We start from the raw sequence: 27,733 nt of genomic DNA, 5'->3' as shown, positions 1-27,733 counted from the left end.
TTCTCTCATTACAGATGTAATTCTAGGTATTCTCCTTTCTCATCAAGCATCTTACATCTAATATTTGAGGGCTTTTCCTTTTATCTTACTGAAAAAATGGAGACCATTTTCCATGAGCTCTCTCTTTTCTACTTCACACGTTAAAAACCCTTTGACATCATCCCTCTTTCCTTTTCCTCCATTCCATTTCCCTGTGCCTGGATAATGAGAGGCTTTTTCCTTACCAAGGCTTCAGCATAAGCCTTTGAGTCTGTCCCCTCCCATTTTCTCCAGCAGATGACCCCATTCTCCTCTCTCCTCTTTGTTAGCCACATTCCTAGAAAAAACACTGGTACACAGCAGGGTTATGTAGTAAATATGTATGCTCAGCAAACTCTAATGGCTCCTTATTGTCTTTAGAGGGGAATAAAAACTCCTGTGGTTTTTCTTAGTAATGAGAATCCATTTAGTAATGGCCTTTTCCCAGGCTATCTCCCATTCCTGGAATGTCTTTCATCTTCACTTCTATGTTTAATGATTTCCAGCTTCCTCCAAGGCCCAGCTCAAGTGGAAAGAGTGTCAAGAGTATCTAGAGTCAGAGGACCTGGGTTCAAATATCACCTCTGTCATTTGATAGGCAGTAGTAGTCAATAAACCTATATTAGGTGCCTTCCTTCTCTCACAAAGAGGGGAAAAGCTAGTTCCTGTCATAAAGGTGCTTGCAGGCTAATTGGGGAAACCAACCTATGAAAAGAAATTGAAAAAAAAAAGGGTGCCAAGGGGTAGAGGATGTACCAATCACTATCAGGATATGATGAAATCCTGCAGCTAGGTTAGATTTAAATGGAGGATTTAAATGGAGGATGAGGGGAGGAGCTGTCCAATGTTAACAAAACTACACTGAGAGTAGCGAGGTAGCTAAGTGGATGGAGTACCTGAACTGGAGATGGGAAGTCCTGGGTTCAAATGTGGCCTCAGACATTTCCTGGCTATGTGACCCTGGGCAAGTCACTTGACCTCAGGTGCCTAATCCTTACTGTTCTTCTGCCTTGGAACAGATACTTAGTATCAATTCTAAGACAAAAGGTAAAGGTTAAAACAAATAAACAAAAAACAAAACCATCCTTGAAGGGGATAGGAGTTTCGGAGTTCAGGCATTATAAGTTCAGAGTTCAGGATAATGCTTTTGGGAGGCAATGATGAAGTCCAGGAGAACATCCAGGTGAGAAGTGAAAGGAAATTGGATGTCAACACAATAATAAATGCTGGCTGACCAACCAATCTGGTCTCTTCTGGGTTTCAGTTTGTTCATCTATAAAATAAGGTGATTGAACTCAATCACAAGATCATAGATTTAGAATTGGAAAGAATCTTAGAGGCCATTGAGTCAAAACCCTTTTCATATGGGGAAACATTGGCCCAGAGAGAATAAATGACTTTCCTTGGATCATATAGCTTGTAATTGTCTAAGGCTGCTTTCAGCTGGTGACCTGTCCATTATACTACTCTTCCAATTAATCTTTTTCCCTCTACTAGGACACTTCCCCTTATCCTCTGTCCTTGTATCTAGGACTCACATAGTACTAGAACTTGTATAAAGTGCTTGATAAATGCTCATTGAATTGAATTACTAATTCATATGAGGATATTGCCACTGAGTTACTATCATTAGTATTTGTACTTTATTTTCCCAGTAAAGGTTGTTGACCCACTTATACTTTTTTTAATGACTTGGCTAGGTAAGTATGGAGTTGTAGGTCACCTGGCTAGAAATAGGAGTAATAGGAAATAGATAAATGCTACTTGATTAATATTATATTTGTCACTTTGATCCTGACTTTGGTCTTATTAGCAAAGTGCTCTAATCAAACAAACTAATTAGAAATAAGAGAATTAAAGGAGAACTTGTTACGGTGTTATCATTCTTTGTGGATGAATAATAAACAGTAAATCTTATAGGATAAATACTGTTGATGAGTCTCCTTTTGGCTTTTGTCAACATGACCTTGATTAATCAGAATTTCTTTAAAACATTGAAATTTTCTCTCAAGATTTTCAGGCATTAAAAATGGTTTCTTTTATTTATGAATATGGTGCCTTTTAGCATATTAATGAAGTTTGTGCCCTATTATGGTTTCTGTTTTTAGATGATCCTGCTGTTTGGGCAGGGCTAATGGCAGCCTGTTATGCTGACAACACATTGGCTCTCTTAAATAACACAAAACCAAAGAGGACAGAACTAGACATAGCACTGTTAACCACTATTTCTGCTACAGGTAAAGTGAAAAAGCTTTTTATACATAACTTAGTTTAAACTATTTAGGTATTGAAGTACAAAGAAATAAATACTCTAACTTCAGAATATTTTATTATGTTCAATGCATTTCTTAAAGAGTTTTAGTTAAAATACTTGTCTTGAAACTTTTTTAAAAAATCAGTAGTTCTTTTTAAAAAAATCAATAGCTTACCTACTTATTTTGTATAAACATAGGCTAAAATTGAAAAGAAAAATAAATTTGTTTTTACTTACAGTCAAAGAAAAAGAACTTCCTGAAAAATACATTCAGAATATTGAAAAATGGTCCCTTTGTCAAGCTCTCACTGGTTTAATAGAAAAAGGGAAAATTTCAGAAGCCGAGGCCCTCTGCACAAAGGTACTGTGATAGGCTAAAATAAATGACTTCTTAGTTCCTGAAGTACTTGGAGAAAAGCATATTCATTAATTACTATTTCTACTTTAAGGATAAAATCTTTTTGGAGGAAACACAGTATGATGGCAAGGATGCTTCATGAGGGGTCATGTGGTCATTTGGATTAAAAGTACATTAGTAAAATTTACATTAATAAGGATGGTCTTTATTAGTATCTCCTTAGCATTGTGAAGAAGGCAGTATTTTTACAAATGATGGCTTCCTCAAATTCTGACACTTGTTAAGTTAAAGGATTCTTTTGTGGTTTCAGCCCTATCTTTTTAGCTTATATTTATATACCTTTTATTTATGACAAATAATACCTAATGACTTTTGGAAAATTGCTGAAGTTGCTGGGGAAGAAACAGGAGTTTTGAAGTCAGTATAAGGTTCTTTTTGTAAAGATAGACTTTTTACTTTATCCCATTCATACTTATACCTAGTCATATAGAAGTTATTCTGATAGATTGAGTAATTTGTACTCTCTTTGGCCCGAAGCCGATTGCAAGTGTTCCTTACCAATCAGTGGCTTTGGGATTTTTATAGCCAAAATATGTATTCCTTGCTATTTAACCTTTAAACACAGCTTTTCCATACTATCTAGAACTCACAGATTATATTATATTATAGATACACAATACCACCAAGACCTTTCCAAATTGGTAGACTCTGATTACTAGATATATGCTGCTATCACATCACCATCAGCAATCTGTTATTTCATTAGCATGTGAATTCCCTTTACCGATAAAGGTTTGAAGCCCTTGCATAACTTAAAAAATAAGTTTTATAATTTAGAGAGTTGCTTAAGGGTTAGAGAAGTTAATTTGCCCATGTCACACAGCTAGTGAATGGCAGAGGAGGGATTTCAAATCAGGATTTCCTTACTCCAGGTTCATTATTCTATCCGCTTTGTTATATTATCTTTCATTTCCCCTTTTTTAAAACTATTTGTCATTAAAATCTTAAAATCTCATGTTAGAGCAAGAGGAAGTAGTATAAGAGGGTGAAAAATAGGTTTCATTTTTATATCTCTTGACATCTAAGGGGAACCTGAACTCTGAACTTCCCTTTGATGGGAAGAAAGGGAAAAATCCCTGCTAATGGAAAAATAATTTGGTAATATAATATGTTCCATTTAGGTATGATGCTTTGGTGTTAACTTTTTCCTTTTGTGCTTATTACTTCCTGAAGAATCATTTTTTCTGGGTCTTAGCAGAGATCATAAACTAGTATCAAACAGAATCAAATTTAATTGTTATAAAACTGAAAAACAGTAATTAAGAGTACTTACATATATTTCATTACACATCAAAACAATTTTTGACATTCCCTCTTGCATTTTTGATCTATCACAGGCTGGTATAAGAAATTAAAAGAGAATTTTTGCAAAGTTTCGCGGAAGCTACAGACAAACACATAAGACCAACAGACAACCCTGAAAAAGTTTTGAAACTCACAAATGCATAAAACATAGGTATAATATTGTATAATGACATGTTTTATCTTTTAATACCATAAAATATAGGCAACTTCTTTTTTCAAGTTAAAATAAGTTAGAAGTTTGCAAAAAGAATGAAAGCCAGCCAGTACACAAAGGCCAGAAACATAGAAATATCTTTAAAAATTTAGAAAGTCATAAATGCATATAGGATACTATAAACACCTCATAAAAGAAAAACAAAAAAAATCAGGCTTCTTCTCTGGTAGGACCAAAAATTTTATGCAGATATTTCCAGGTTATGGAGGTGCTGTGCCCCTAACCTCTGTGATATGGAAGGGATTTCTGTACATAGAAAGAAGTAAGCAGAATTGAATGGGTTGATATTCAAAAAAAGTTAAGGGATGGGATGGAGGAACACAAAGGGAGAAGAGAAAAGAAAAGATAGAAGGGAACAAATGATCTCACATGAAGCAGTGCCTAAGAGGAGAAGATGAAGGGTGTGGTGGGCAATGCTTGAACTTTACTCTCATTAGAATTAGCTCAATTGAAATAACACCCACATTTATCTAGGTATAGAAATCTACTTATTAGGGGAAATTTTATATCTAAATGCTTATTTCAATAAAATACAGAAAGAACAGATCAGTGAATTGGGCATGCAATTAAAAAAGACAAGTAGAAAAAAAAATAGATTTATTGAAACACCAGATTGGAAATCCTGAAAATCAAAAAAGATAAATGAAAGTAAGAAGATCTTTGAACTAATAAATAAGATAAAATGCTGATTTTATGGAAAACAACAAAACAACCCATTGGTTAATTTGAGTTAAAAAAATGAAAGAAAACCAGACTGCCAGTATCAGAAACGAAAAAAGGTGAAGCACAACCAGTGAAGAATGGAAAGCAATTATTGGGAGTAATTTGCCCAACTATAGATCAATAAATCTGACTAAGTGAAATTGCTATATAATTACAAAAATGTAAATTGGCCAGATTAACAAAAGAGAAACTAGAATACTTAACCCCATCACAGAAAAAGAAATTGAACAAATTTATAAAACAATTTCCTAAGTAAAAGGCCTCAGGACCAAATGAATTCACAGATGAATAAATTCTACCACGAGTTCAAAGAAGCAATTCCAATACTGAATAAACTATTTGGAAAAATAGAGGAAGAAGGAATCCTTCCAAATTTCCTTTATGCCACAAATATGGTACTTGATAAACCATCAAGAGCTAAAACAAGAAAGAAAACTAGATCAGTTTCTTTAATGAATAAAAAAATGATAATCCTACACTAATTTACCTGTTCAGTGCTATATCAGACTACCCAAAAATTATTTTTGAGAACTAGAAAAAATAACAATTTATCTGGAAGAATAAAAGGTCAAGAATATCAAGGAAATTCATGAAAAAGAGTATGAAGGAAGTAGGCCTAAACATCCAATTTGCAAACTGCACTATAAAATGATAATCTTCAAAATAATCTCATATTGGCTAAGAAATAGAATAGTGGATCAATAGAATATGTTAGGAAATTAACACATAGTAATCAATCACTATAGTAACCTAGTGTTACTATAAGCCCAAAGATCCAAACTCTTGGGAAAGAACCCAGTATTTGACAAAAACCGCTGGGAAAACAATATAGCAGAAACAAGGCACAGATCAACAGCTTATACAATACACCAAGATAAAGTCAAAGTGAATACTTGATCTAGAAATAAAGGGGACTATCATAAACAAATTAGGAGAACATGGAAAAGTTTATGTGTCAGATTTATGGATAAGAAAAGAATTTATGACCAAGAAAGACATAGACATTATTATGAAAAACAAAATGGCTAATCTTGTTTACATTACATTAAATAGTTTCTGTACAAACAAAACCAATACAGCAAAGATTAGAAGGGAAACATCAAATTGGGGGAAGATGTTACAGCAAGTGTCTCTGACAAAGGCCTCATTTCTCATATATTTAGAGAACTGAGCCAAATTTATAAGAATACAAAGTAAACCCCAATTGACCAGTGGTCAAAGGATAAGTATAGGCAGTTCTCAGATGAAGAAATTAAAACTAGTTATATGAAGAAATGTTCCAAATCACTATTGATAAGAGAAATGCAAATTAAAACAACTCTTTAAGATACCATGTCAGGGGGCAGCTGGGTAGCTCAGTGGATTGAGAACCAGGCCTAGAGATGGGAGGTCCTAGGTTCAAATCTGGCCTCAGCCACTTCCTAGCTGTGTGACCCTGGGCAAGTCACTTGACCCCCATTGCCTAGTCCTTACCATTCTTCTGTCTTGGAGCCAATACTTGGAGTATTGACTCCAAGATGGGAGGTAAGGGTTATTAAAAAAAAAAAAAAGATACCATGTCACACATATCAGATTGGCTAATATGACCCAAAAGGAAAATGATAGGTAGTGGAGGGGAGATCAGAAAATTGAGATACTAATAATACACCATTGGTGGAATTGTGAATTGATAACCATTATGGAGAATAACATGGAACCGGTCTTCAAAGGCCATAAAACTGTATCTCAAAATATTTTTAGCAGCTCTTTGGCAAAGAATTGGAAATTGAGGGTCCATCAAGCTGGGAAATGGCTGAACAAGCTGTGCTCTGTAATTGTAATGGAATACCATTCAACCTTAAGACCAGGGTGATTCAAAAAACCTGGGAAAGGCATATGAACTGATTCAAAGTGAAGTGAGCAGAACCAGGAGAATAGTGTATGTGGTAACAGAATATTGTATGAGGATTAATTCTGAAGTACTAAACACCTTTATTAATAAAACAAGGTTCCAAGATAACTCTAAAGGACTTATGATAAAAAAAAAAAATGCTACCTGTATCCAAAAAGAAATTGTTGTAATCTCATTGCAGATCAAACATACTATCCTTCATTTTATTTTAGTCATAATTTTTTTATTGTATATGTGATATGTGTCTTTAATCATGACATGAGAAATATGGAAATGTATATTACATGAAAGCACTGATATAATCTGTATCAGACTAATTACTGCCTTGGGGGAAAGGGAAACAGGGAGAAAATCTGCAACACAAAATATCAGAAAACAGTTGTCAAAAATTGTACATGTAATTTAAAAATTTTTAATAAATCTTCCTGAAAAAAAGTCGTGTTTCCTCCTTTCCTCCCCATCTTTTCTTCTTACTATTCTGAACTTATAGAGTCTCTGAATGCTCCAACTTTTTTTTTCCTCCCTAATCTTTGTGGTTCTTGTTTCTTTTTTCCTCCCTTCTTCCAGAGCTAAAAGAATGAGATATGGGCTTTTTGAATTCATAGACTTTAAAATGTCAGGCAGTTTACAACTGGAGACCATTCATATATGCTTTTACAAGAAAAACTAAAGTCAATACAAATCCATCACCACAATTGGGAATATAGCTGATGTCCCTCAGAGTCATTTGTCATCTTTATGTATGAAATATGTAATTCAATATTTGGGACTAGAACAGGTGACTGATTTTTAAAGAAAAATTATAGAGTTATTTGACTAGTGAGTAATGAATAGGTGATTATGTTCTGGGTTATATCTAAAGTTTCCATAGTAACCATATTCTAGCAGATTTAATGGCTTGCTTTTAAAGAATAAATATACCTTCATTATTTTATTGACTAAACTAAATCTTTTATTTCAGAATTTTTTCCCAATTGTGAAAATAGCTTAATAATTTTTGTATTTAAGAAGTTGTTCAATGTCCTTCTGTTTTTAGTTTGACTTGTTTATTTTTTTCTTTTTCAGCATTTAAAAGGTAGTCATGACCAACCTGGTGTCTTCCTGCTTTTAAGGCAAATTCAGTGTAAACCTTTACTACAGTCACAAAAGCATCTTCCAGATGCTGTTCTGGAAGAGCTGCAAAAAACAGTTGTATCCAATTCAACATCTTTTTCTGCTTGGCAGGTAAATTAATTTCCCTTTTTTGGCTCTTATTAGGCACCTTACTAAGGAATATCCAAGAAGTGGTAGAATCAAAGGCATGTTGCATTTCTTAATCAGCTTTGTCTTGGGGCAAGTCACTTAAACTCCCTGTATGGATAAAAATTGTAGTAAAAAGATTAAATAACCGAGTTCTCATTCTAGCTCTGTCATTAACTGGCTGTATGAGCATTTTGCCTCTTTGGGAATATATGTTTTTCTGTATAATTAAAAAAGATTAGATTAGGTGATCCTTGATAATCTCTTTCAGGCCAGATGCTTTATAACTCTAAAATTCAGTCACTTTTTAATGAGTGATTCTCCTATAGAATGCATTTTGTATTCAGATATCCCTAGTAGACAGTGCTATTCTACTTTCCCTTTTAACTCAATTGCTTTTGCATTAGCTATATCTATTAAGAGCCTGACAGGTTGCTATGGGGACCTTCAGTTTCTTAAAAGTACTAAGAGTGGTTGAAGAAGTAGATGTATCAGTTTTTAGTTTCTACCAAAAAAAATGTTTAAAGAAATCTAAGAGTAGGGGGAAGGAAAACTGTGGTAGAAAACATTTGGGTAAAAATCAGTGATGTCAGAAATAGATGCATTTTTGTCATTGGAGTTTATTACAGATATCCCAGAACAAGAGAAGAACGTAGAAATGGGTTGTTAATCTGGCATAGCAGTATGCTATAGAAGTTATGGAGAACTTCAGTTATCTAAATGTCTTTTGGAACTCTATTTCTACCAAAAGCAGAATACTGAAATAAGTTCTTGATTTGACTTAAGGAAAATTTCATCCTTCAAAATATAGAGGAATAAATAAGGTAAAGTTTTTACCAAAGTAAAAATGGAAACTTGATATCTGTATCATCATACACCTTTTACCCCTGAGGATTTAAAAAAATTGAAGGAAGATATGCCATCATTTGAGGACGAACCAATATTAATTATAAAAAAATTAGAGAACATATTCAGAACTTTTGACCCCACTTGGTTGGATGTTGAGAATATATTAGAATTATTAACAAAGAGAGAAAAAAATAAAATCGTCTCTCTGGCTAATCAAAAACGAGGTAGAAGAGGACATAATTGGCCAACTGAAGATCCACATTGGAACCCCAATGTTGAATTAGATTACACATAACTAAACCAGGCCAGAGAAGCATTATTGACAGCCATGAGAGCTTGCTCTGATAGACCTGAAAAATGGTCAAAATTTGAAAAAACCCGACAACATATTGATGAAACACCCTCCCAGTTTATGGACAGACTTATTGATGTAGGGAATACATATATGGACCTTGATTTATCCAGAGAAAGAGACATTAGACAAATACGTAGGCAATTTGTTAAGAATTGTTGTTCAGTGGTAAAAGACTACTTTAGAACTAGCTGTCCTAATTGGGACTCTATGGACCTCGATGAACTAAGGAGAGTAGCAACCTATGTCTATAAAGGTCGTGTGAAAAGACCTGAGGAAGACGATACATCAGTGGAAGATTTAAAGAAAGAAATTGAAATGTTGAAGAGACAATTGAAAAATAAGGGAGAGACTATAACCCCTTTGCGGGAATTCACAAATAAATCAATAACTTGCCACTTCTGTGAGAAGAAGGGCCACAAAATGATGGAATGTAGAACCTTTCTTAAGATGATTGGAAGGAATATGCAGTTTAATAATAGCTTTAGAAATAACTATAGAAATGATGATAATGGTCATAGAAACCAGAACAACTATAATGATGATAATGGTCATAGAAACCAGAATTTTAGAAATTCTAGAAATTATAATGATGATTATGGAAATAACTATAATGAACATAGAAATAAGAACTTTAGAAACCAGAATTATAGAAATAGGAAATGGGAAAATAATGACAATGCTCCAAATGAAGAAAATGATAATACCCAACAACAAAATATAAGAAATGGAGCTTGTCCAAAAAATAGTCGAGGTACCCTTCAGGGGGGTGCCCAAGGAATATCCCAAACACAATGATGGCGTCTGGGGGGGCTCGGGCACAGGAATCAGAGGATACAACCCTTGATTTTCCGGACCCTGATGTCCTACTACCCGTTGTCCCTATCCACTGCCCTCCCCATACTAATGAACCCCATGTTACTTTAAAGGTAGGTAACACTTATTATGATTGTCTATTAGACACTGGAGCTACCAGGTCTGTATTGAAGAATGTACCAGATTTAAATTGTTATTCCGTTGATTCACAAAGTGTAGTTGGGGTATCAGGAATACCCCCAAAAGTTGAAAAACTTGCCCCTAGAATGGTGTCTGTAGGACCCCTAGAGGTACAACATTCCTTTCTTTTAATGCCTGACTCCCCTTTAAATTTGCTGGGGAGAGACCTTCTATGCAAACTCAGAGCCACAATAACTTGTTCACCAGATGGTTCTTTATCATTGGAAGTACCAGAGGAATCTTTAAATTTACTCCCTGTACTTCTCTCGGGAAAACCAGGAGGCAAAAGAGCCTTCCACTTTTGAAATACCTAAAGATATACCGGAGTCTCTTTGGGCCACATCTTCCGATGTAGGCTTACTTAAATCTGCTGTTCCTGTGCAGATAAAAACTAAATCTAGCCCACCTCCTTCCATCCCTCAGTATCCCCTCTCAAAGGAGGCAATTGAGGGTATTACACCAGTTATTAACTCATTAATAGAACAGGGAATAAAAATCCCTTGCAAATCTGAATACAACACGCCCATCCTGCCAGTTAAAAAACCAAAAAGAGGGCCCGATGGCAAGCACCTCTATAGATTCGTACAGGATCTGAGGGCAGTGAATAATCATGTTATAAAGAGACACTCCGTAGTTTCTAACATAAATACTATTATTTCCTCTATTATTTCCTCTATTATTTCTAACATAAATACTATTATTTCCTCTATGTAGCAGAGCTACATACTTTACAGTAGTAGACTTGTGTTCAGCTTTCTTTTCCATAACTATACATGAGAACTCCAGGCATATTTTTGCTTTTACCTGGAAGGGCTCACAATATTCATGGAGTCGGCTGCCACAGGGTTATGTGGAAAGTCCGAGTTTATTTGCGCAAATTTTGAGCCAAGACACAGACAATATAACATTTAAAAATAGCAAATTAATCAAATATGTAGATGATCTACTCTTGGCTTCAACAGACGCAGAAACATGTCAAGAAGATAGCAAACACCTTCTTTTGGAATTGTACAAAAGAGGACATAAAATCTCTAAGGATAAAGTTCAGTGGTGTCTACCAAAAGTAGAATATTTGGGATTCATCTTGACTGTGGGCGCTCGTTATATTTCTCCAAAATGAATTGAGAATATTCAAAATTTAAGCACTCCTACTACTAAGAAACAGTTGAGAGCAATTTTAGGAGCAACAGGGTTTTGCAGACAATGGATTCCTTGCTATGGGGAAATTACTAAACCCCTTATAGCATTAACAAAGGATTTGGTTCCTGAACCCCTCAAATTAGAGCCTGAACACTTGTCAGCTCTATCAGATCTAAAAAAGTCTATCATGTCTGCCCCTGCTCTAGGCATCCCAGATTACAACAAGCCATTTACTTTGTATGTGCATGAGCTAAGAGGAGTAGCTTCTGGCGTGTTAACTCAGACTTTGGGACCTTCTCAGTGCCCAATTGCTTATTATTCTGCTCAACTAGACCCAGTAGCAGCAGGAGCACCACCATGTCTTAGAGGAGTAGCTGCTACAGCCTTACTAGTAACAAAAACTTTTGATTTAATATTGGGATGTCCATTAACAATAATGTGCCCACATGAGGTAGAAGCATTATTGATAAAACATAGAACACAGGCATTCTCAGATCAGAGAATTACAAGATATAAAATAACCTAATTAAATAGTGAAAACATTAAAATGTTGTACTACTCTTAACCCTGCCACCTTGCTTCCAGATTTACCAACTTCAGGAGAACCATTACACAATTGTGAAACATTAGTGTCCATGGCAGAAAAGCCTCGAGATAATCTCTTGGACGCTCCCTTAGACAATGCAGATCTGATTTTATTTACCGATGGTTCCTCTTTTATGAGGGATGGCATACGTTATACTGGAGCTGCCGTAGTCTCAGAATTTGCCACTGAATGGTCAGCTTCACTACCTTCTAACATTAGCGCTCAAGGAGCAGAACTCATAGCTCTGAAGCAAGCTTGTATAATTGTCAAGGATAAAAAGGCAACAATTTATACAGATTCTAGATATGCTTTTGGCATTTGTCACTCAGTCGGAATGTTATGGCTCCAGAGAGGATTCTTAACCTCAGCTGGAAAATCTATAGCTAATGCAGAAATTATTAATGAAGTTCTTTCTGCTCTCCAGCTTCCTGAAGCCCTAGCTGTAGTTCATTGTTCTGCCCATACAGGTGGCACTGACCCTGTCTCTACAGGAAATGATCGAACAGATGCCACTGCAAAGTTAGCAGCCATAGAGGGCCTGAATTAATTTTAACATTAACAACTACTAATGATTTAAATTTACCACTTTCCTATAATGAAAAGGAAGTGGAAAAATGGAAACAAAAATTCAAAGCAAAACAGATTAATGGAGTCTGGGTGTCATCTGAAGGAAAACCCCTGCTCCCTAGAAGTTTCTATAACCAAATTTGCCAATCTATTCATAAAAATGGTCATTTTGGCACCCAGGGCATCGTGGACTCTGTTAAGAGAGTATGGATAGCCCCTGGTATAACTACCATAGCCTCTAAAGTGTGTTCAGCCTGCTCTACCTGCCAGGCATATAACCAACATGCATTTCGTGGAAAAGCCTTTGGTCGACGTCCTCTGGCTTACACACCTTTTGAACATCTACAGATAGATTTCATAACGATGCCAAAGGCTGGACGTTATAAATTTTGTCTAGTAATTGTAGATCAACTAACCAGATGGCCAGAAGCATTTCCTGCGACCCGAGCCACGGCGGATTTTATTGTAAAGATACTTTTAAAGGAAATTATTCTTCATTTTGGCCTGCCAGCACATATTGATTCTGATAGAGGGAGTCATTTTACTGATTCTGTTCTAAATCAGATATATTCTTGCTTGGGAATAACTCCCAAATTTCATGTTCCATATCATCCCCAGAGCTCAGGCCAAGTAGAGAGGATGAACAAAGAACTTAAAACTATGATTGGCAAATTATGCACTGAGACCCATTTAAAATGACCTGAAATTCTCCCTCTGGCCCTATTTTATCTTAGAAGCAGGCCTAGAGGAGACTTACATATTTCACCATTTGAGATGCTTTTTGGTCATCCGCTATAACTGGTTACTGAGGTGGCAATGATTGCTACTTTAAGGGCAAGTGACCCAATCCATCTTAAAATTTGTGATACAGGAAATTAAATGTAGTCTAATATGAACCCTAGATTTAGAGAAGAGAATTTTCAAAAGATCCAGATGAAAGAAAGGCGGCATCCCATGAACTATTCAGGAAAAGTCAGACCAGTGAGGCTTTCTTTTGATTTTCTAAGGATAACAGAAGAGCAGTTGGACTGCTTATCTATCTATTATCTCTTCTCCTTGTCACAGGATTGGCCTGTCTTTTTTCTTAATCACTCTAATGACATCTTGTTATTGTTTTTTTTTTTCAGATTTCATTATTTGTTCTGTAGTTTACCTCTCTTACCATATGTGTGATAATTAATTCTTTGGAGAATAATTACATTCCATGTCTCAGCCATATAATAACACTGATAGAATGATGGCATTAAAAAGAAAGGCGTAGCTACATTTTTTTAATTAGAAAAAATTTAAGCCTTTCTGTTTTAGGATTAAAATAGCATACTGAAATTATAGATACAGATATATAACTAAAATAATTGTTTATTTAAGATAAGGGAGGAAAGGAAGGAAATTGGGATGACCTATCTTAAAAAAGTGGTAAGGAATTGAAGTTGGTACTTGGATGTCTTGAGCAGCTCTGTTGGAAATCATTTTATCAGCCACAAGATACACACACAGGGACACAAGAACTAGCCATTGGATAAGGGATACAGTCACAAGAGAGGGAGACTAGTCAAACTCATGAGGTCCACCCAAGGAGCTAGACTCACTGTCACCCTTAGCTTCAACTGTTACCAGTCAAAAGCCAAGCTCTCACAACCCCATAGTTCTGGAACCTTGCTGCTTCTGCCTTGTAGCAGCTGCTCCTTCTTTTCCTTATAACAGAATCAGTATTATGTATTGGTTCCAAGGCAGAAGAGTGGTAAGGGCTAGGCAGTGGAGGTTGTGTCTTGCCCAGGGTCACATAGCTAGGAAGAGTCTGAGGTCAGATTTTGAACCCAGCACCTCCTGTCTCTGGACCTGGCTCTCAGTCCACTGAGCCACTTAGCTGCCCCCTAGCTACAACTTTTATTACTTTGTTTCTGGAAAAAGTTTGGTGTCCTTAAAAGAACTTTGCAGTTTTTCAAAGGTGATCTAGCCTGGCCCCCTTCCTCTTTTAAAATTCTAGACTAATTTCATTGTAAGCACTTTAAAAGTATTTAGTTATTAGTAAAGTACTCTTTAGAGATGCTTAGCTCACTTGCAGCAACGTACTAAGTTTAGGTACTTTATCTTACTTGGTGATTAGTACCTTTCAAGGTATCTCCTAGGCCAGTGATGGTGAACTTTTTAGAGATCGAGTACACAAACTGCAACCCTCATGCCCACATGATTTAATAATCTTTTTGAGTATAACATTTGCTTCAAAAATGAAATAAGATTTCATATACTTTAATTCTAGATTCATAGTGTGATTGAGAATATAGTGTGTTCTCAATGAGTTTTGTTTAGTGTCTTATAATTAGGATTAGATACTATAATAGGTGAAATCTTTATTCTTGTTTTTTTTTTTTACAGCTGACTTAGAATTGATGTAGATTTGCAAAATTGAGTAAAGAATCTGCCACTCTTAGGTCTACGTTGTACTTTAAGTACCAGTATAATCTATAATAAAAACTGTAGTTACGCCCAAAATTTAAAGAATTAGTTGAATGTCAGGAACAAAATTGCTTATTAAATTTAATATGATAAATAGTAACTGACTGGTATTTGATTGGTGTGAGTAACCAAAACCTCCTGATCTCTCCCTTTCTTCTAGTGGTTGGCACAGGTATACCAGTCTCAAGGAATGATGAGTGCTGCTGAGATGTGTTATAGAAAAAGTCTTCAGGTGGCATCCCAGCAGGGTAATTGGAATGGAAAACTCTCAAGTCTACTGAGGCTAGCATTACTGGCCCTGGAAGTCTGCATTGTAAGACACTTTCATAATATTTATAAAGAATAATTGATTCAGTTTCCCAATAATATGTAAGCTTCTTGAAGACAAAAGCTATTTTTCCTTTATTGATTTTTTTTTATCTTTAGCTTCTAGGAGCTTTTCATGTAACATATTGCATTGAGTTGGATTGCTAAATTGAATTAATGATAGCCTTTCAGTATATTCTAAAATTTCCTATATTATGTTCTCTTCAATTTTGGTTTCCATTTAAACATAGTGCCATTTTAGACTAGTTAACTTTTACAACTGTTTTAACTGAACTTTAGCAATAACATTCCTATACTTTTTGGTGATGGTATGTGTTAGAATTAATTAAAAGCAGGTCAATAATACTTAAGATTGCTATTTTCTTTCATAATATACTATTAATGTGTCCCTCCCCCTAAACTTTGAATACTGAGAGGGACTTAAGGATCTAATCTCACTACTTCATTTTGGAGATAAGGACAATGAGGTATAAAGGCTAAAAAGGAGTGTCCAGATTCACGTAGCAAATCTGGCAGCAGAGCTGGCATCAGAACCATGTTTCTTATCTCATATTTTTTAAGTGCTCTTTGTATTACACTATGTACCTTTCCCTTACCTGTGTGTTTTCCTAATAATTTGATCTTATCAGTGATAATAGAAATTTTGTCATAGTGTCAGAAATATTCTGTCACCTAAATGACATTAACCTCCACAAAAGGGTCACCTATTCACTCTGATGTCTAATAATTTAGATATGACTTTGGGTTCTCAAAAGTCATCAGAAAAATACATGTGTGATTCTTCCTACATAGCCACAAGGGCTACAAGTATGGGTCTAATTATAAGCTGTTTTTATTGAGTAAACAAAGTTCTCCACCTTGTGCAGAGGTCTTGTGCCAGGTCCTATGAGAATTAAAAATTTATTTCAAACACTGTCTCTTCCCTCATAGAGTTAACAGTCTGCAGTGAGAATAAGACACTAGTAGCCATGTGGCACAGTGGATAGAACCCTGGACCTAGTGGTAGGAATACCTGGATTCAGATCTGGCCTCAGGCACTAAATAGCTGTGTGACCCTTGGCAAGTCACTTAACCTCTGTTTTCCTCAGTTTCCTCAGTTGTCAAATGGGGATAATAATAGTGCCCCCCCTCCCAGGATTGTTGTATCAAATGAGGTAATATTTGTAAAGCACTTAGCACAAAGGCTGGTACATAGTAAGTGCTAGATAAATGTTTATTTCCTTCCTAACACATAACTATAATATACAGTATTGCATAGGTGTATTAGAGAATTACTAATTGAGTTTACTTTCCTCCCTCCCCACCAAAAACAAGTATTCTGAGAGGTTTTAAGAGAGAAGGTCACTACTTTGGGCTTGGGAGGTAGAGGGTCTGGTGGTATTGAGTAGTCAGGGAATCTGAAGCTTTGTATGTATGGCAGCTTTTGAATTCCAACCTTTCCTAAAGGGTAAAGGGGGAGAAGGTCTTCCTGGGATAGGGGAGGTATGAGCAAACCCACAGAGGTTAGAGGAGGTGGAGTGTCTTCCAGTTTGACTAGAATGTGGAATTCTGGAAAGGAGTAAAATATAGTAGAGTTGCCAATACAATGTAGTATCAAGTGTAGATAACTTTGAGTACTAGACAGGTTGAATTTTTTAAAAATTAAGAACAAAAACAAAAACTTTCAGCAGAGGCTAGAATTGAAGTAATGATTCTTACAATTTATTTCCCTTCTCAAGAGTATTTTTCTCTTAGGCTAAGAAAGTGCTAAAATCAGTAAGTCAGTTGAGGATATTTGATCAATTGAGATCATGCATATAGAATGCTGTATAAATAAATCTTATGATAAAAATTTAGTAGTTTTATAGAAAACAACCATCCTTATTAATTTTTATAGAATTCATCTCTACACTCTGGACTATCTGATGTGAGGTCAGTGTCTTATATTATAGATTACTGATAATATAGTAATCTTCTTGTATTAAATTCTTCTTGATAATATTATAAGATATTTTGCAATGAATCTTCAGCTAGGATAATTATAGCTGCTAGTTGTAGAGCACTTTTTCAGTGTATAGTATTCTTTACATTCATTATTCATTCTAACCTCACAACAACACTTTGAAGTACAGGGTGCAGATAATATTATTTTACACATGAAGGAAGAGGTTCATAGAAACTAAATGAACTGCCCATGCTTACAGAACTAGTAAATGTTAGCAGTGAGGTTTAAACCTAGGCCTTTCCAATTCCTGGTCTAATTCTAGTATATTATGCAACAGTGGCATGTGAAAAAAACCAGAACCCATTAAAAAGATATTTACTGTTAATTTTTTAGTGATTAAAACAGAGTATTTGATTCTTGAAAGCTTTCCTGTTTAGTGTAATTTCAATAGTATTAACTCATTTGATATTTTGAACAGATGTTTTAGAATGTATAATTAATTGATCCCATCTTTAGAACAAACTCTCCATAACTTCCATTCATTTCTTGCTTTCAGATTAATTAAATACTTTCCTCTTAAATTAGTGCCCAGATTACCAATGGTTGAACTGTGTCTAGATTTTATTTGTTTAACTTCCATTTATATTTTGATTGCAACTTAATGGTTGAAACCAATGTTATTTCGATTCCATTAAATACTCAGAAATCAATGCTTTCAGAATTTTGGCCGCAGTTTCAAGCATATTATGAAAAATTTTCTAAGATTTTTTTTAAAAACCTGTTTCAGTGGAATAGACATTGTTTTCTTTTCTCTTGGTTTCTCTTTGTAAATTCAGACATATGTAGCAGCACTCCAGTATGTCCTTTCTAAATGTACACATAAACACTTTATCTGTAGATATATATGCTGGCTTTTCTCCTAGAAAAATAAGAGATTGATTAATGCTTCTTGCTTAGTGATTTTCTTCTAAAGGAAAAACACTGTAAACAACTAGATGCACATTTTCTTTATTAATAAATCATTTAGCTTCACTTTCATGTTGAAAAGATTTGCTAAAAATGTAGTTTGTAACTCTGCCTTTCTGCTTCCTAAAAATGTACATTTATTATGTGTAATTTTAAAAACTAGTTAGACTAGTTAAATGTTTTACATATTGAAGAATCTTTTTTACATATTGAATTTTTTTACATATTGAATTTTACATAATGAATAATTATTCAAATGATAGACACTTGCTGAAATCTAAGTGGAATAATGATGTATTTTTCTTTGGCATCCATTATTTTAGTATACCTGATGCTCTTGAAATAATATTTCAAATTAATATCTTATCCTTACTTTCACATTTTCATAGGCTGATATTTCAAATGATCACTGGCCATCTTTGGTTCAGGAGGCCACAAATGAAGCACTGAAACTTTGCTTTTGTCCACTGGCTCTTCTTTTGCAAGCTCTATTGCAATTTCATCGCAAAATGGGATCAAGGTATACATGAGAATCAGTAAATTACACTGTATAGCTGTTTTTTCTCCATTTAATATTCTTCTCTATCACTTTTCTCATTATCAACTAATGGCCGGTCAGAGTAGAAGGAGAAAAAAGGAGAGAGGGGGAGGGGGAAAGTAAAGGGAGGGGTGGGGGAGGGAGATAGCGAGAGAGAGACAGAGGCAGAGAGATTATTAGTCTTAAAAATGCCTCTAATGGCATTCTATAAGATTCTATACTTGACCCATCCTAGTGAACATTTCTGTCATTTATTTGAATTAAGGCATAAAAAGTACATTTGCTAAATTTTCAGGATATATAACTCCTATCTCTTCACAGTTGGGGTAGTAGGCCAAAAGTGACAAAATTAATTGGGATAAATGTAAAGTGCTGATGCCCTATGGAATATGCCATGTGGAATGGAGAAACAAGGTTGGCAACAATTAATATGGAGGGAAAAAAACCCAAGATGTTCTTAGTTAACTATAGGCTAATGGTATAATGTAGATGTGTGTGTGTGTGTGTGTGTGTGTGTGTGTGTTAAAGATTAATACATTCTGCTAGGAGATAGGAATGAAGGTCTGGACCTTTGATTTCTTAGATGTGAGTACTCTGGGTATGGAATTTCTCCATCACTGCATATTAACAGCTTGTCTCTAATTAATTTCATAGTCTTGTGTAGTAACTTGGGACATTGAAAGAATAAACAATCTGCCCATGGTCATAGAGTCATACATGTTAAGAGGCTGGAGTAAAATCCAAGTATTTCTGACTCCAAAGTCATATCTATATAACACTGCCCCTTTTAGGCTCTCTAATTCAGCTTTAGACTGTATTAGTAGAAAATGATTGTACCTAGAGCAAGGAAGATTATAATTCTAGCTTTCTCTGTAGTAGTTAGACCATATCTACTACACTAAAAAAAAATATTTTTCTTTTTCTGGGATCAGATATACAAAAATAGACACACATACATAAATTGATGTGGCAATGATTTTAGGGAACTCATATATTAGAAATTCTTTAAAGGTTTAGGAAAAAATGCTTTTTTAAATTGTTCAGATATTATAGGTGTTCCCTGCCAAATGCCAATATTGTACAATAAAATTAAATTATATATGGAATATTGTTAGTTTTCAGAGATGATATAAAGTTTAGATAAAATAAATAGAGCTGACAGCCTATTGGGGATCAGACTTTTCTTGCTGACCTCTTAAATGGATTGTTTGCCTTTTCTTTTGTTCCATTGTGTATCAGAATAAAGAATTCATGCTTTTTGGTTCAGAAGTGGCCACAATTGAGTGCCCTCTTTTCTTCATTTTGAAAGATTTGAATTAAAAATTCAAGAAGTTATTTAGAGGATCTGAAAAAGAAGAAATTAGAGAATTAGAAATTTTATGTTCAGTAATATATGAAATGGTTGATACCACTTGCTATAAACATCAACTCTCTTTTTCCAGGGAGACACGGCGACTGTTGGAAAGAGTAGTGTACAAATCCGGGTATCCCAAATCCATTGTATCAGTTGCCCGCTGGTACCTGCTGAGGCATTTGTATGCCAAAGATGATTATGAACTAATTGATGTAAGTAATTTTCTTTCAAGGTGACTCATCTCTATCCTTGAGGATTTTAGCATTAAATTTTATAATTCTTCTCCTTAAAAAAAACTACACATTCACTACTGGAAAATAAACCCTAATTTATGCTGTCGAATCTCTTAAAGATACAGTAGAATTCATTCAACAATCATCCAGTTGCCATCTTGCTATAAATCATGAGAAATTCCCATCAGATTAATAATGGATTGGGTATTCTTTTGAGCATAGCTTATTCTAGTTTGCCTTTGCTGTTAAGCAATAGCATATACATAGAGAGAGTGAATGTGTGTGTTGGGGAAGGGAGTGTTTCAAAAGGGAGCTCAGGAATCAGGGAAAAGAAGGAAGAGCAAAAAGTAGCCTGGATCCTTGAGAGAGGGAAATGGTCATAGACATTGCTATTCCTTATAAAGTTTGAACCTCCACTTATGTATTATTTAAGGGGAGAATACATTTTTAATAATACACATTTAAAGGGAAGCTTTTCAAATGATGCTGAATCTGATGTTTTTGTTGGATATGAGTATTGGGAGAAAATTATTTACCTTGTTATTTTTGAGAAGACAAAGAAGGCAGTACTTTTTTAACAGTCAGAGAATGCCATCTTTGTCCATTTTTATTGAATTTTTCCTGCTCTAATACAAAGCTAGATAAATTAATAAAAGATAACAAAGGAGATTTTTAAAAAATGTATGCCAAAATGAGACTGTCTTAGCTGTGTTTTAAAATAATTAAAAGTACATTCAAGTTCTTGAATTTGCAAATAAGCTGTTGTGGGACAAGCTACTTTAAAATTTTACCGTGTTTAGTAGAAATAAGCTATGTCAATTAATGGCAAATACCAGTAATCAAGGCCCTAGAGCTAGTGGAAGTTGTAGTAGGAAAATCTTTTTAGTCATCTAGTTGGTAAAAAAAGTCTTGCTTAATTTTTAAGGAAGCAATTTTAGTCTCCCTTTTAATTCTTTACCTTACAACATGAAAGAAAGATGGGATTTTTAAAAGAAAGGTAAAGTTCAATTTGGTAAAAGATAATTGTTTTAAGTAGCAAACTGGGGGAAGAGAAATGAATTGGTATTGTACCATTATTGATATCACCACTATTATATTGTTTTGCTATATATCTGTGTTGCTCATTATTGCAACTCTCCCTCCCTAAGGTGAATTGAAGCAGAGGTTTGACATAACCTTCAGTGGGAGAGAAAGGTGACTTTCTCCTTTTCTCAAGGGATATTTAACAGGATAAATCCCTAGAACACCAAAAGAGAGCACAAGCTGAGGGAAAGAGATGCTTGTTTTCCTGTCAGCTACTTCTGAGGAAGGTTTGTAGTGCATCTTCATCAGTGGAGAATGTATGACAGTCCTAGTCTGGACTTGTCACAGGAAGAAACAGGACTCAAGCTTTGAATCCTGTATCAAATTGCCCAACACCCCTCCTGCTGAAGAGATAGGCCAAACCCAAATCTGACTTAATCTAAGGATTTATTTGAAAGGAATGGGGAAAACAAGGTTGAAGAAAAGTGGAAGGAGGTTGCCCTCTTAAACTAAGCCCACAGCAGCTATGTCAAGAGGCTGGTGCCCAAGTCCACAAAATGTCTTAGCCCCTCTCCCAGCAGATTCCTCTTATAGTTTCTAAGTTAATAAATCTTAACACTAAATCTTAACACAGTTCAGGGAAGGCTAGGAGAGACCAAAAGAGAAAAGAGGGCTGGGCTCAGGATTTTGTGTGAGTCTTTTTCAAGCTCTTCCTCAGGAACAGAGATCTTGCTGGAAGGTGGAGGAAACAGGATTTCTTGGGGAAATTTCAGGAGCTAAAAGCAGGAAATCTGGGTCCTTTCATGGCTTTGGGGGATCCCTTAGTGACTCAGAAATGAACTTCATCTCTCTCAGTCCTCAATCAGAAGACCCACGACTCTACAGAATTCTCCTCAGCCAGCGATTCTCCCCCACAATCCTTTGCTGTCCGAATTGTTACTGCTGTGCCTGTCAGTCCACACACTCTACAGTTTCAAGGCAGAAGAGTGGTAAGGGCTAGGCAATTGGGGTTAAGTGACTTGCCTAAGGTCACACAGCTAGGAAGCATCTGAGGCCTGATTTGAACCTAGGACCTCCTGTCTTGTAGACCTGGCTCTCAGTCCACTGAGCCACCCAGCTGTCCTGAGAAATATTGTTTTAGTAGTTAACATAGTTAAAGGAAAGGGAAATCACATAAAATTTGAAGGAAAAAAAAGATATATGTGAAAATTAAATAAAAGCAAAAACCTACTAACCTTTTTGAGATTAACAGAAAGAGAAGAAATGCAAGTTGTCTTGTGAAAAAATTATATACTTTAGTGGGAAATGTGGCATGTTAGAAATGAGAAGATACCTTTTTTTGTGCTATTTTCTTATTTAGTCATTTTTAGCCTAGTCTGACTCTTCATTATCCTGTTTGTTTGTTTGTTTGTTTGTTTTTTTGGCAAAGATACTGTAGTGGCTTTCCATTTCCTTCTCTGGCTCATTTTACTGATGAGGAAAGTGAGGAGTTAAGTGAGTTACCCATGGTCAAACAGCTAGCAAGTATCTTAGGTCAGATTTGAACTCAGGAAGAAGAGTCTTTCTGACTCCAGGCCTAGCACTCTATCTACTGTATCAACAAACTTCCCCTCTAAGAATATACCAATGACTAATCTTTATGCCTGCAAACATTAATTACCAGTTTTATAGAATAGGCAAAGAGAAGGTATAATAATTTCTACTTAGCCTGTCTTGTGGAGTGCTTTGAAGATAAAATGAGATGTTTGTTAAATTGATGAACCAAATATGTGCTTATTTTTTGCAAAAAGTGGAATGTTGAGGGGAATTTTTAAAAAGTAAAGAAGCACTTCTCAAAAATCCCTCAGAATTTATTAGAGAAAATCAATCATAGATTGTCAAAGTTAGAAAGAACTTCAGAAATCATCTAGTTCGATTTTCATACCCAAGAAGGACAAGCATTCTTTAAGCTTCTATTTTAAGGATCGACAGTGACTCACTCTAACATAATCCATCACCCTTTGAGGCAACCCAGGGAATTTTTTCTTCTTTTATCTAGCTAAAATCTGCGATTTTACAAATCCACCACTTCTCTTGGTTCTACCTTCTGTAGCCATATTGAAACCAATCTTAATTCCATTTCCATGTGACAGTTCTTCAAATGAGCTAATTTAATATGTGAGCAATGATACCATGAATCTCTTCCTAATAGTTTCAGTGAAGGAGGTGAAACTAACACAGTTCTATAAGGACCTACCCAACTCTCTTGAGTTGCTGATGTTTTTGCAAAATTTTCACATATAACATATCACCTGGTTGAAAAATTATGAAGAGAATAACCCAATGGACCAGATTGGATCAATACTCCCATATTGTGCAGTTCTCTAAGCCATTGTTGTAATGCACTTAAATATGAAGCAAGTTGACAATCTCCTCCTAAGAGAGATGTATAAACTGTCTTATAAGTTTTTGCCTGCAATGCAGCATGTCCAAAGAGCATTTCATAAGATGATATATGTAAATCTGCTATTGGTCTTGTACATAGGTAAAACGAAGCTGTGGGGAAGAATATCTGGCCATTTTAGATGAATTTCAGCACAAATTTTCCCCACCATAGTCTTGAGTTCCCTATTCACATGCTCCACTTGACCCGAACTTTGTGGATGATAGGGAACATGATATTGTAAAAGTTAAATTAGTCTTTATTATAAAAAGTATTATATTTTCTGAGGTTTATTGAAGACAAAATAATAACCACGTGCCTAGGGCTGATTAGCCCATTCACATTTTACTCACTACATGTTGCAATCGCCGAGTAGAGGAAGAGCAAGGCCGAAGTAGGCGTTACAGCCAGTTTAAATACAAATTGTGATCTCGCCCATGTGGGGACTCAGGTGAGATTATAGGGAAGTACCAAGGCCTTCTGGGGATTGAAGTCTGGGGTTCAAATCTCCATTTTACAATATTTAGGTGTTATTTCTAGATTCTCGTAGACTTTTCAGGATATCTTGTGTGAAATGAGATCCTTTATCAGAATCTATGGTAATTGGTACACCAAACCTAGGAACAATTTCCTTAAATAACACTTTCACCACAAAGCTAGCTGTATTTGTGTTAGATGGAAAAGCTTCAGGCCATTTTGTTAATCTATCAACAATAACCACTCAAAACTTGTATCTTCTGCTTTTGGCATGCTGATGTAATCAATTTGCAAACTCTGGAATGGACAGTATGCCAAAGGTCTACTACCCAAACCTTTCTTTCTGAATGCACCTTGATTGAATTTTTGGCAAACAGAACAACTTGTACAGATCTTATTTGCAACAGTACTTATTCCCGGTGCTACCCATTGCCTCATTACAGAGTATACTATAGCTTGAGTACCAAAATGACCTTTTGTGTGAATGGCTTGACACAAATAGGTATACAAATCTTTTGGTAACATTGGTTTTCCAGTGTCTGCAATCCATATTCCATGTTCTTTCCTTGCTCCGAATTTTTCCTTCCACTTCTGAATTTCTGATTCTACATAAGCTCTTTCTAAATCATCAGTCTCAATAGTTGACAAATTCATTACATACAATGGAGCTTTCTGGGCTGCAAACTTAGCAGTTATATCAGCTCTATGATTTCCTTTAGAAACTGAATCTCTGCCACAAGTATGACTTCTACAGTGGATCACTGCTAGCTGTTTAGGTTTTTGGATAGCATCCAACCTCTCAGTTATTGTTTCTGCATATGCAGGTTTTATAACCTCGTTGTTTCTAGATCTTCCCTGTTATACTGAAAATGCATAATGAGAGTCAGTAAAAATATTAGCACTTTTGCCATCAGCTAGAAGATGTGCTTGCTTCAATGCCACTAACTCTGCTCCTTGAGCACTAAGATTAGTAGGTAATGAGCCATACCACAGTGTCTCAAATCCTGTGATCATTGCAGCACCAGTACATTGAATTCCATCACACAAATATGAAGAACCATCTGTGAATAATACCAAGTGTGGATTTTCAATAGTGTCTTTCAAATCCATCCTAGGCATATCCACTAGATCTACTACTTCTACACACTCATGTAATGGTTCATCATTCTTTGGCAAATCAGGAAGAACAGCTGGATTTAATACACTATGCCTCCTCAACTGGATGGTCTCACTACCAAGGAGAATAATTTCATACTGAGAAATTTTTTTATATTTGTTGATAAGCTTGACTACAAAATTTCTTCATTAATGCTTCCATTTGCTGTGAACAATATACAGTCACTGGACATCCCAAAACTAAATCTGCTGACTTCTGGACTAACATTGCAGCAGCTGCTACACCCCTTAGACAAGGAACTGTAGTTGCAGCTATTGGATCAAGCTGACAACTGTAATATCCAATGAAGCAATACCTTTAGTTTCATTAACAAACAGTTGAAATGGTTTTGTATAATGGTTTTGTCTGCTGGAGCAGATAAAATGGATTCTTTAAGCTTACTTAAGGCTTGCAAATATTTAGGCTTTAGTTTCAGAGGTTCTGGTTCTGTATTCCTGGTTAAATCTGTTAGACATTTTGTTAGTTCACTATATCCAGGAAGCCATTGTTTACAGAATTCAGTTGTTCCAAGAACAGCTCTGAGTTGCTTTTTGGTCTTAGGATCACTCTGTTTCTGGATATCTACTATTTTCTGTGATACTTCTTGAACCCTCTGATAATACAAAACCAAGATATTGCAATTTTGCCTTGGAGATTTTATGCCTACACTTCTGTAATTCTAACAAAAGAATTTTGTTCTCTCTCAGACACACCTTAGCATTTGGGGATGCAAGAAGAATATCATCCACAAAATGTATCAATTTACTTTTTTTGAATGTTATAGTTTTCAGATCTCTTATTTAGAATTTGTGAAAATTGTCTCGGCAAGTTGGTAAAACCCTGGGGCAAACGAGTCCAGGTTCACTGGGTTTTTCTCCAGGTAAAAGCAAAGATCTTTTGAGAATCTTCATGAATTGGAATTGAGAAAAAACTGATCATCAATCTACCACAGTGAAATATCTAGCAGCTGAACTTGGTACAACAGGATGAGTCTTGATTACATAATCATCGACTGCTCTTAAATCCTATATAAAACATTATACAACTTTGCCATTCTGATCTACCTTTGGGTTCTTTATTGGAAGAATAGGAGTATTGAACTCTGAGAAGAAAGGTATTGTGATCCCTTGTTGGATTAGGAATGCAATGATTGATCTGATTACCTCAATTTCTTCTTCAGTCAAGGGATATTGAGGTACACAAGGAACTGGCCCTTCCTTAGTCCTCACCCTTACTGGAGTAGCTGATTTCAATAGATCTACCTCTGTGGAAAACTTTGACCAAAGATCTTCAGCAATATCCTTAGGTATTGGATAGATTGAATCTAACTCACCCTCTGTACTGACTGAATCTAAGAACAGCAATGGAAAAGCTTTCAGAGATTCTTCTGGTAGATATAATGAGATATCACCAGTATCGGTACTTTGGATCATTGCCCTTAATTTACATACTAAATTTCTACCTAAAAGATTCATTGGATAGTCTGGCATAAACAGAAATGTATGTTCCACAGATAATGGACCTAAAATAATCATTTTTGGTTGTAATTTTGCTACTCTGTGGTTTACCAGTAGCACCTATTACTTCCATTATACCAACAGCTCTACAATTCTTAGGAAAACTTTCAAAACTGATTTACCGGCTCCAGTATCAACCAGAAGATCATAAATCTGGTCTCCAATAGTTACAGACACATACGGTCCTGTACTATTTGGTGGTTGAAATGTTTCTAACACTGCTGCTAACACAGTAACATCAGTACAAAGCTCAGTCATTTTCTGTCCATCCAAATTTACATCTGCTTGAATTGCATGATATTCCCAGGATTTCACATCTTTAATACCATCATCAGCTTTTTCACTAATCTCCTTAGTCTTTATAATCTCTACCTTGGTATCATTGTTCTCATTTACAATCACATATTTATCCAATTTACATTCTTCATTATTTTCCATTATTTTATAATCATTATAATTTTCTACTAATTTTACATTACAAGTTTCTTTTTCCTCACAATTATTAACACTAACCACAGTAGTCTTTGTTTCAATCACATTATTTATAAATTCATTAACCTTATCTCTATTTTCCCTTGAGTCTTCAAATACTTTAGAACTCTGGGTACATCTTCATAATGAACATGCCCCGTTGTTCTGATCACCCTTATGCCCATTCACTACTTGACTGTATTTGGGTCTTGCTCCTGATTTTTCCCACTCTTGCATAGTGTTTAAATCTGGTGCTTGTGCTCCCTGACAGCAAGCATTTTGACAATTGTTAATATTATTTCTTCTCTGATAATTT

The 27,733-nt window shown here is 35.3% G+C and overlaps 2 protein-coding genes across 10 annotated transcripts in view; one reads left to right on the top strand and one right to left on the bottom strand.

The window, feature by feature from the left end:
* The window catches only part of FAM81B (family with sequence similarity 81 member B), a 178,126-nt gene that overhangs the window by 17,964 nt on the left and 132,429 nt on the right, over positions 1–27,733 (bottom strand). The window contains exons 10-11 of the transcript XR_008917898.1: positions 19,957–20,109; positions 18,039–18,179 (exon numbers count right to left, since the gene is read on the bottom strand). The gene's annotated coding sequence lies outside the window, so the exon portion shown is untranslated. The remainder of the gene's footprint in view (positions 1–18,038; positions 18,180–19,956; positions 20,110–27,733) is intronic.
* The window catches only part of SKIC3 (SKI3 subunit of superkiller complex), a 137,867-nt gene that overhangs the window by 103,680 nt on the left and 6,454 nt on the right, over positions 1–27,733 (top strand). For all 9 annotated transcript variants that reach the window (XM_056824668.1, XM_056824664.1, XM_056824660.1 and 6 more), the window contains 6 exons: positions 2,127–2,255; positions 2,512–2,633; positions 7,889–8,047; positions 15,170–15,322; positions 18,616–18,746; positions 20,207–20,330. In XM_056824668.1, coding sequence (XP_056680646.1) covers positions 2,127–2,255; positions 2,512–2,633; positions 7,889–8,047; positions 15,170–15,322; positions 18,616–18,746; positions 20,207–20,330 — 818 coding nt within the window. The remainder of the gene's footprint in view (positions 1–2,126; positions 2,256–2,511; positions 2,634–7,888; positions 8,048–15,169; positions 15,323–18,615; positions 18,747–20,206; positions 20,331–27,733) is intronic.

This window comes from Monodelphis domestica, chromosome 3, assembly GCF_027887165.1.
Source record: "Monodelphis domestica isolate mMonDom1 chromosome 3, mMonDom1.pri, whole genome shotgun sequence".
Taxonomy (NCBI): domain Eukaryota; kingdom Metazoa; phylum Chordata; class Mammalia; order Didelphimorphia; family Didelphidae; genus Monodelphis; species Monodelphis domestica.
Note: the sequence above shows the minus strand (reverse complement) of the source record. Positions and strands in the feature narration are given on the sequence as shown.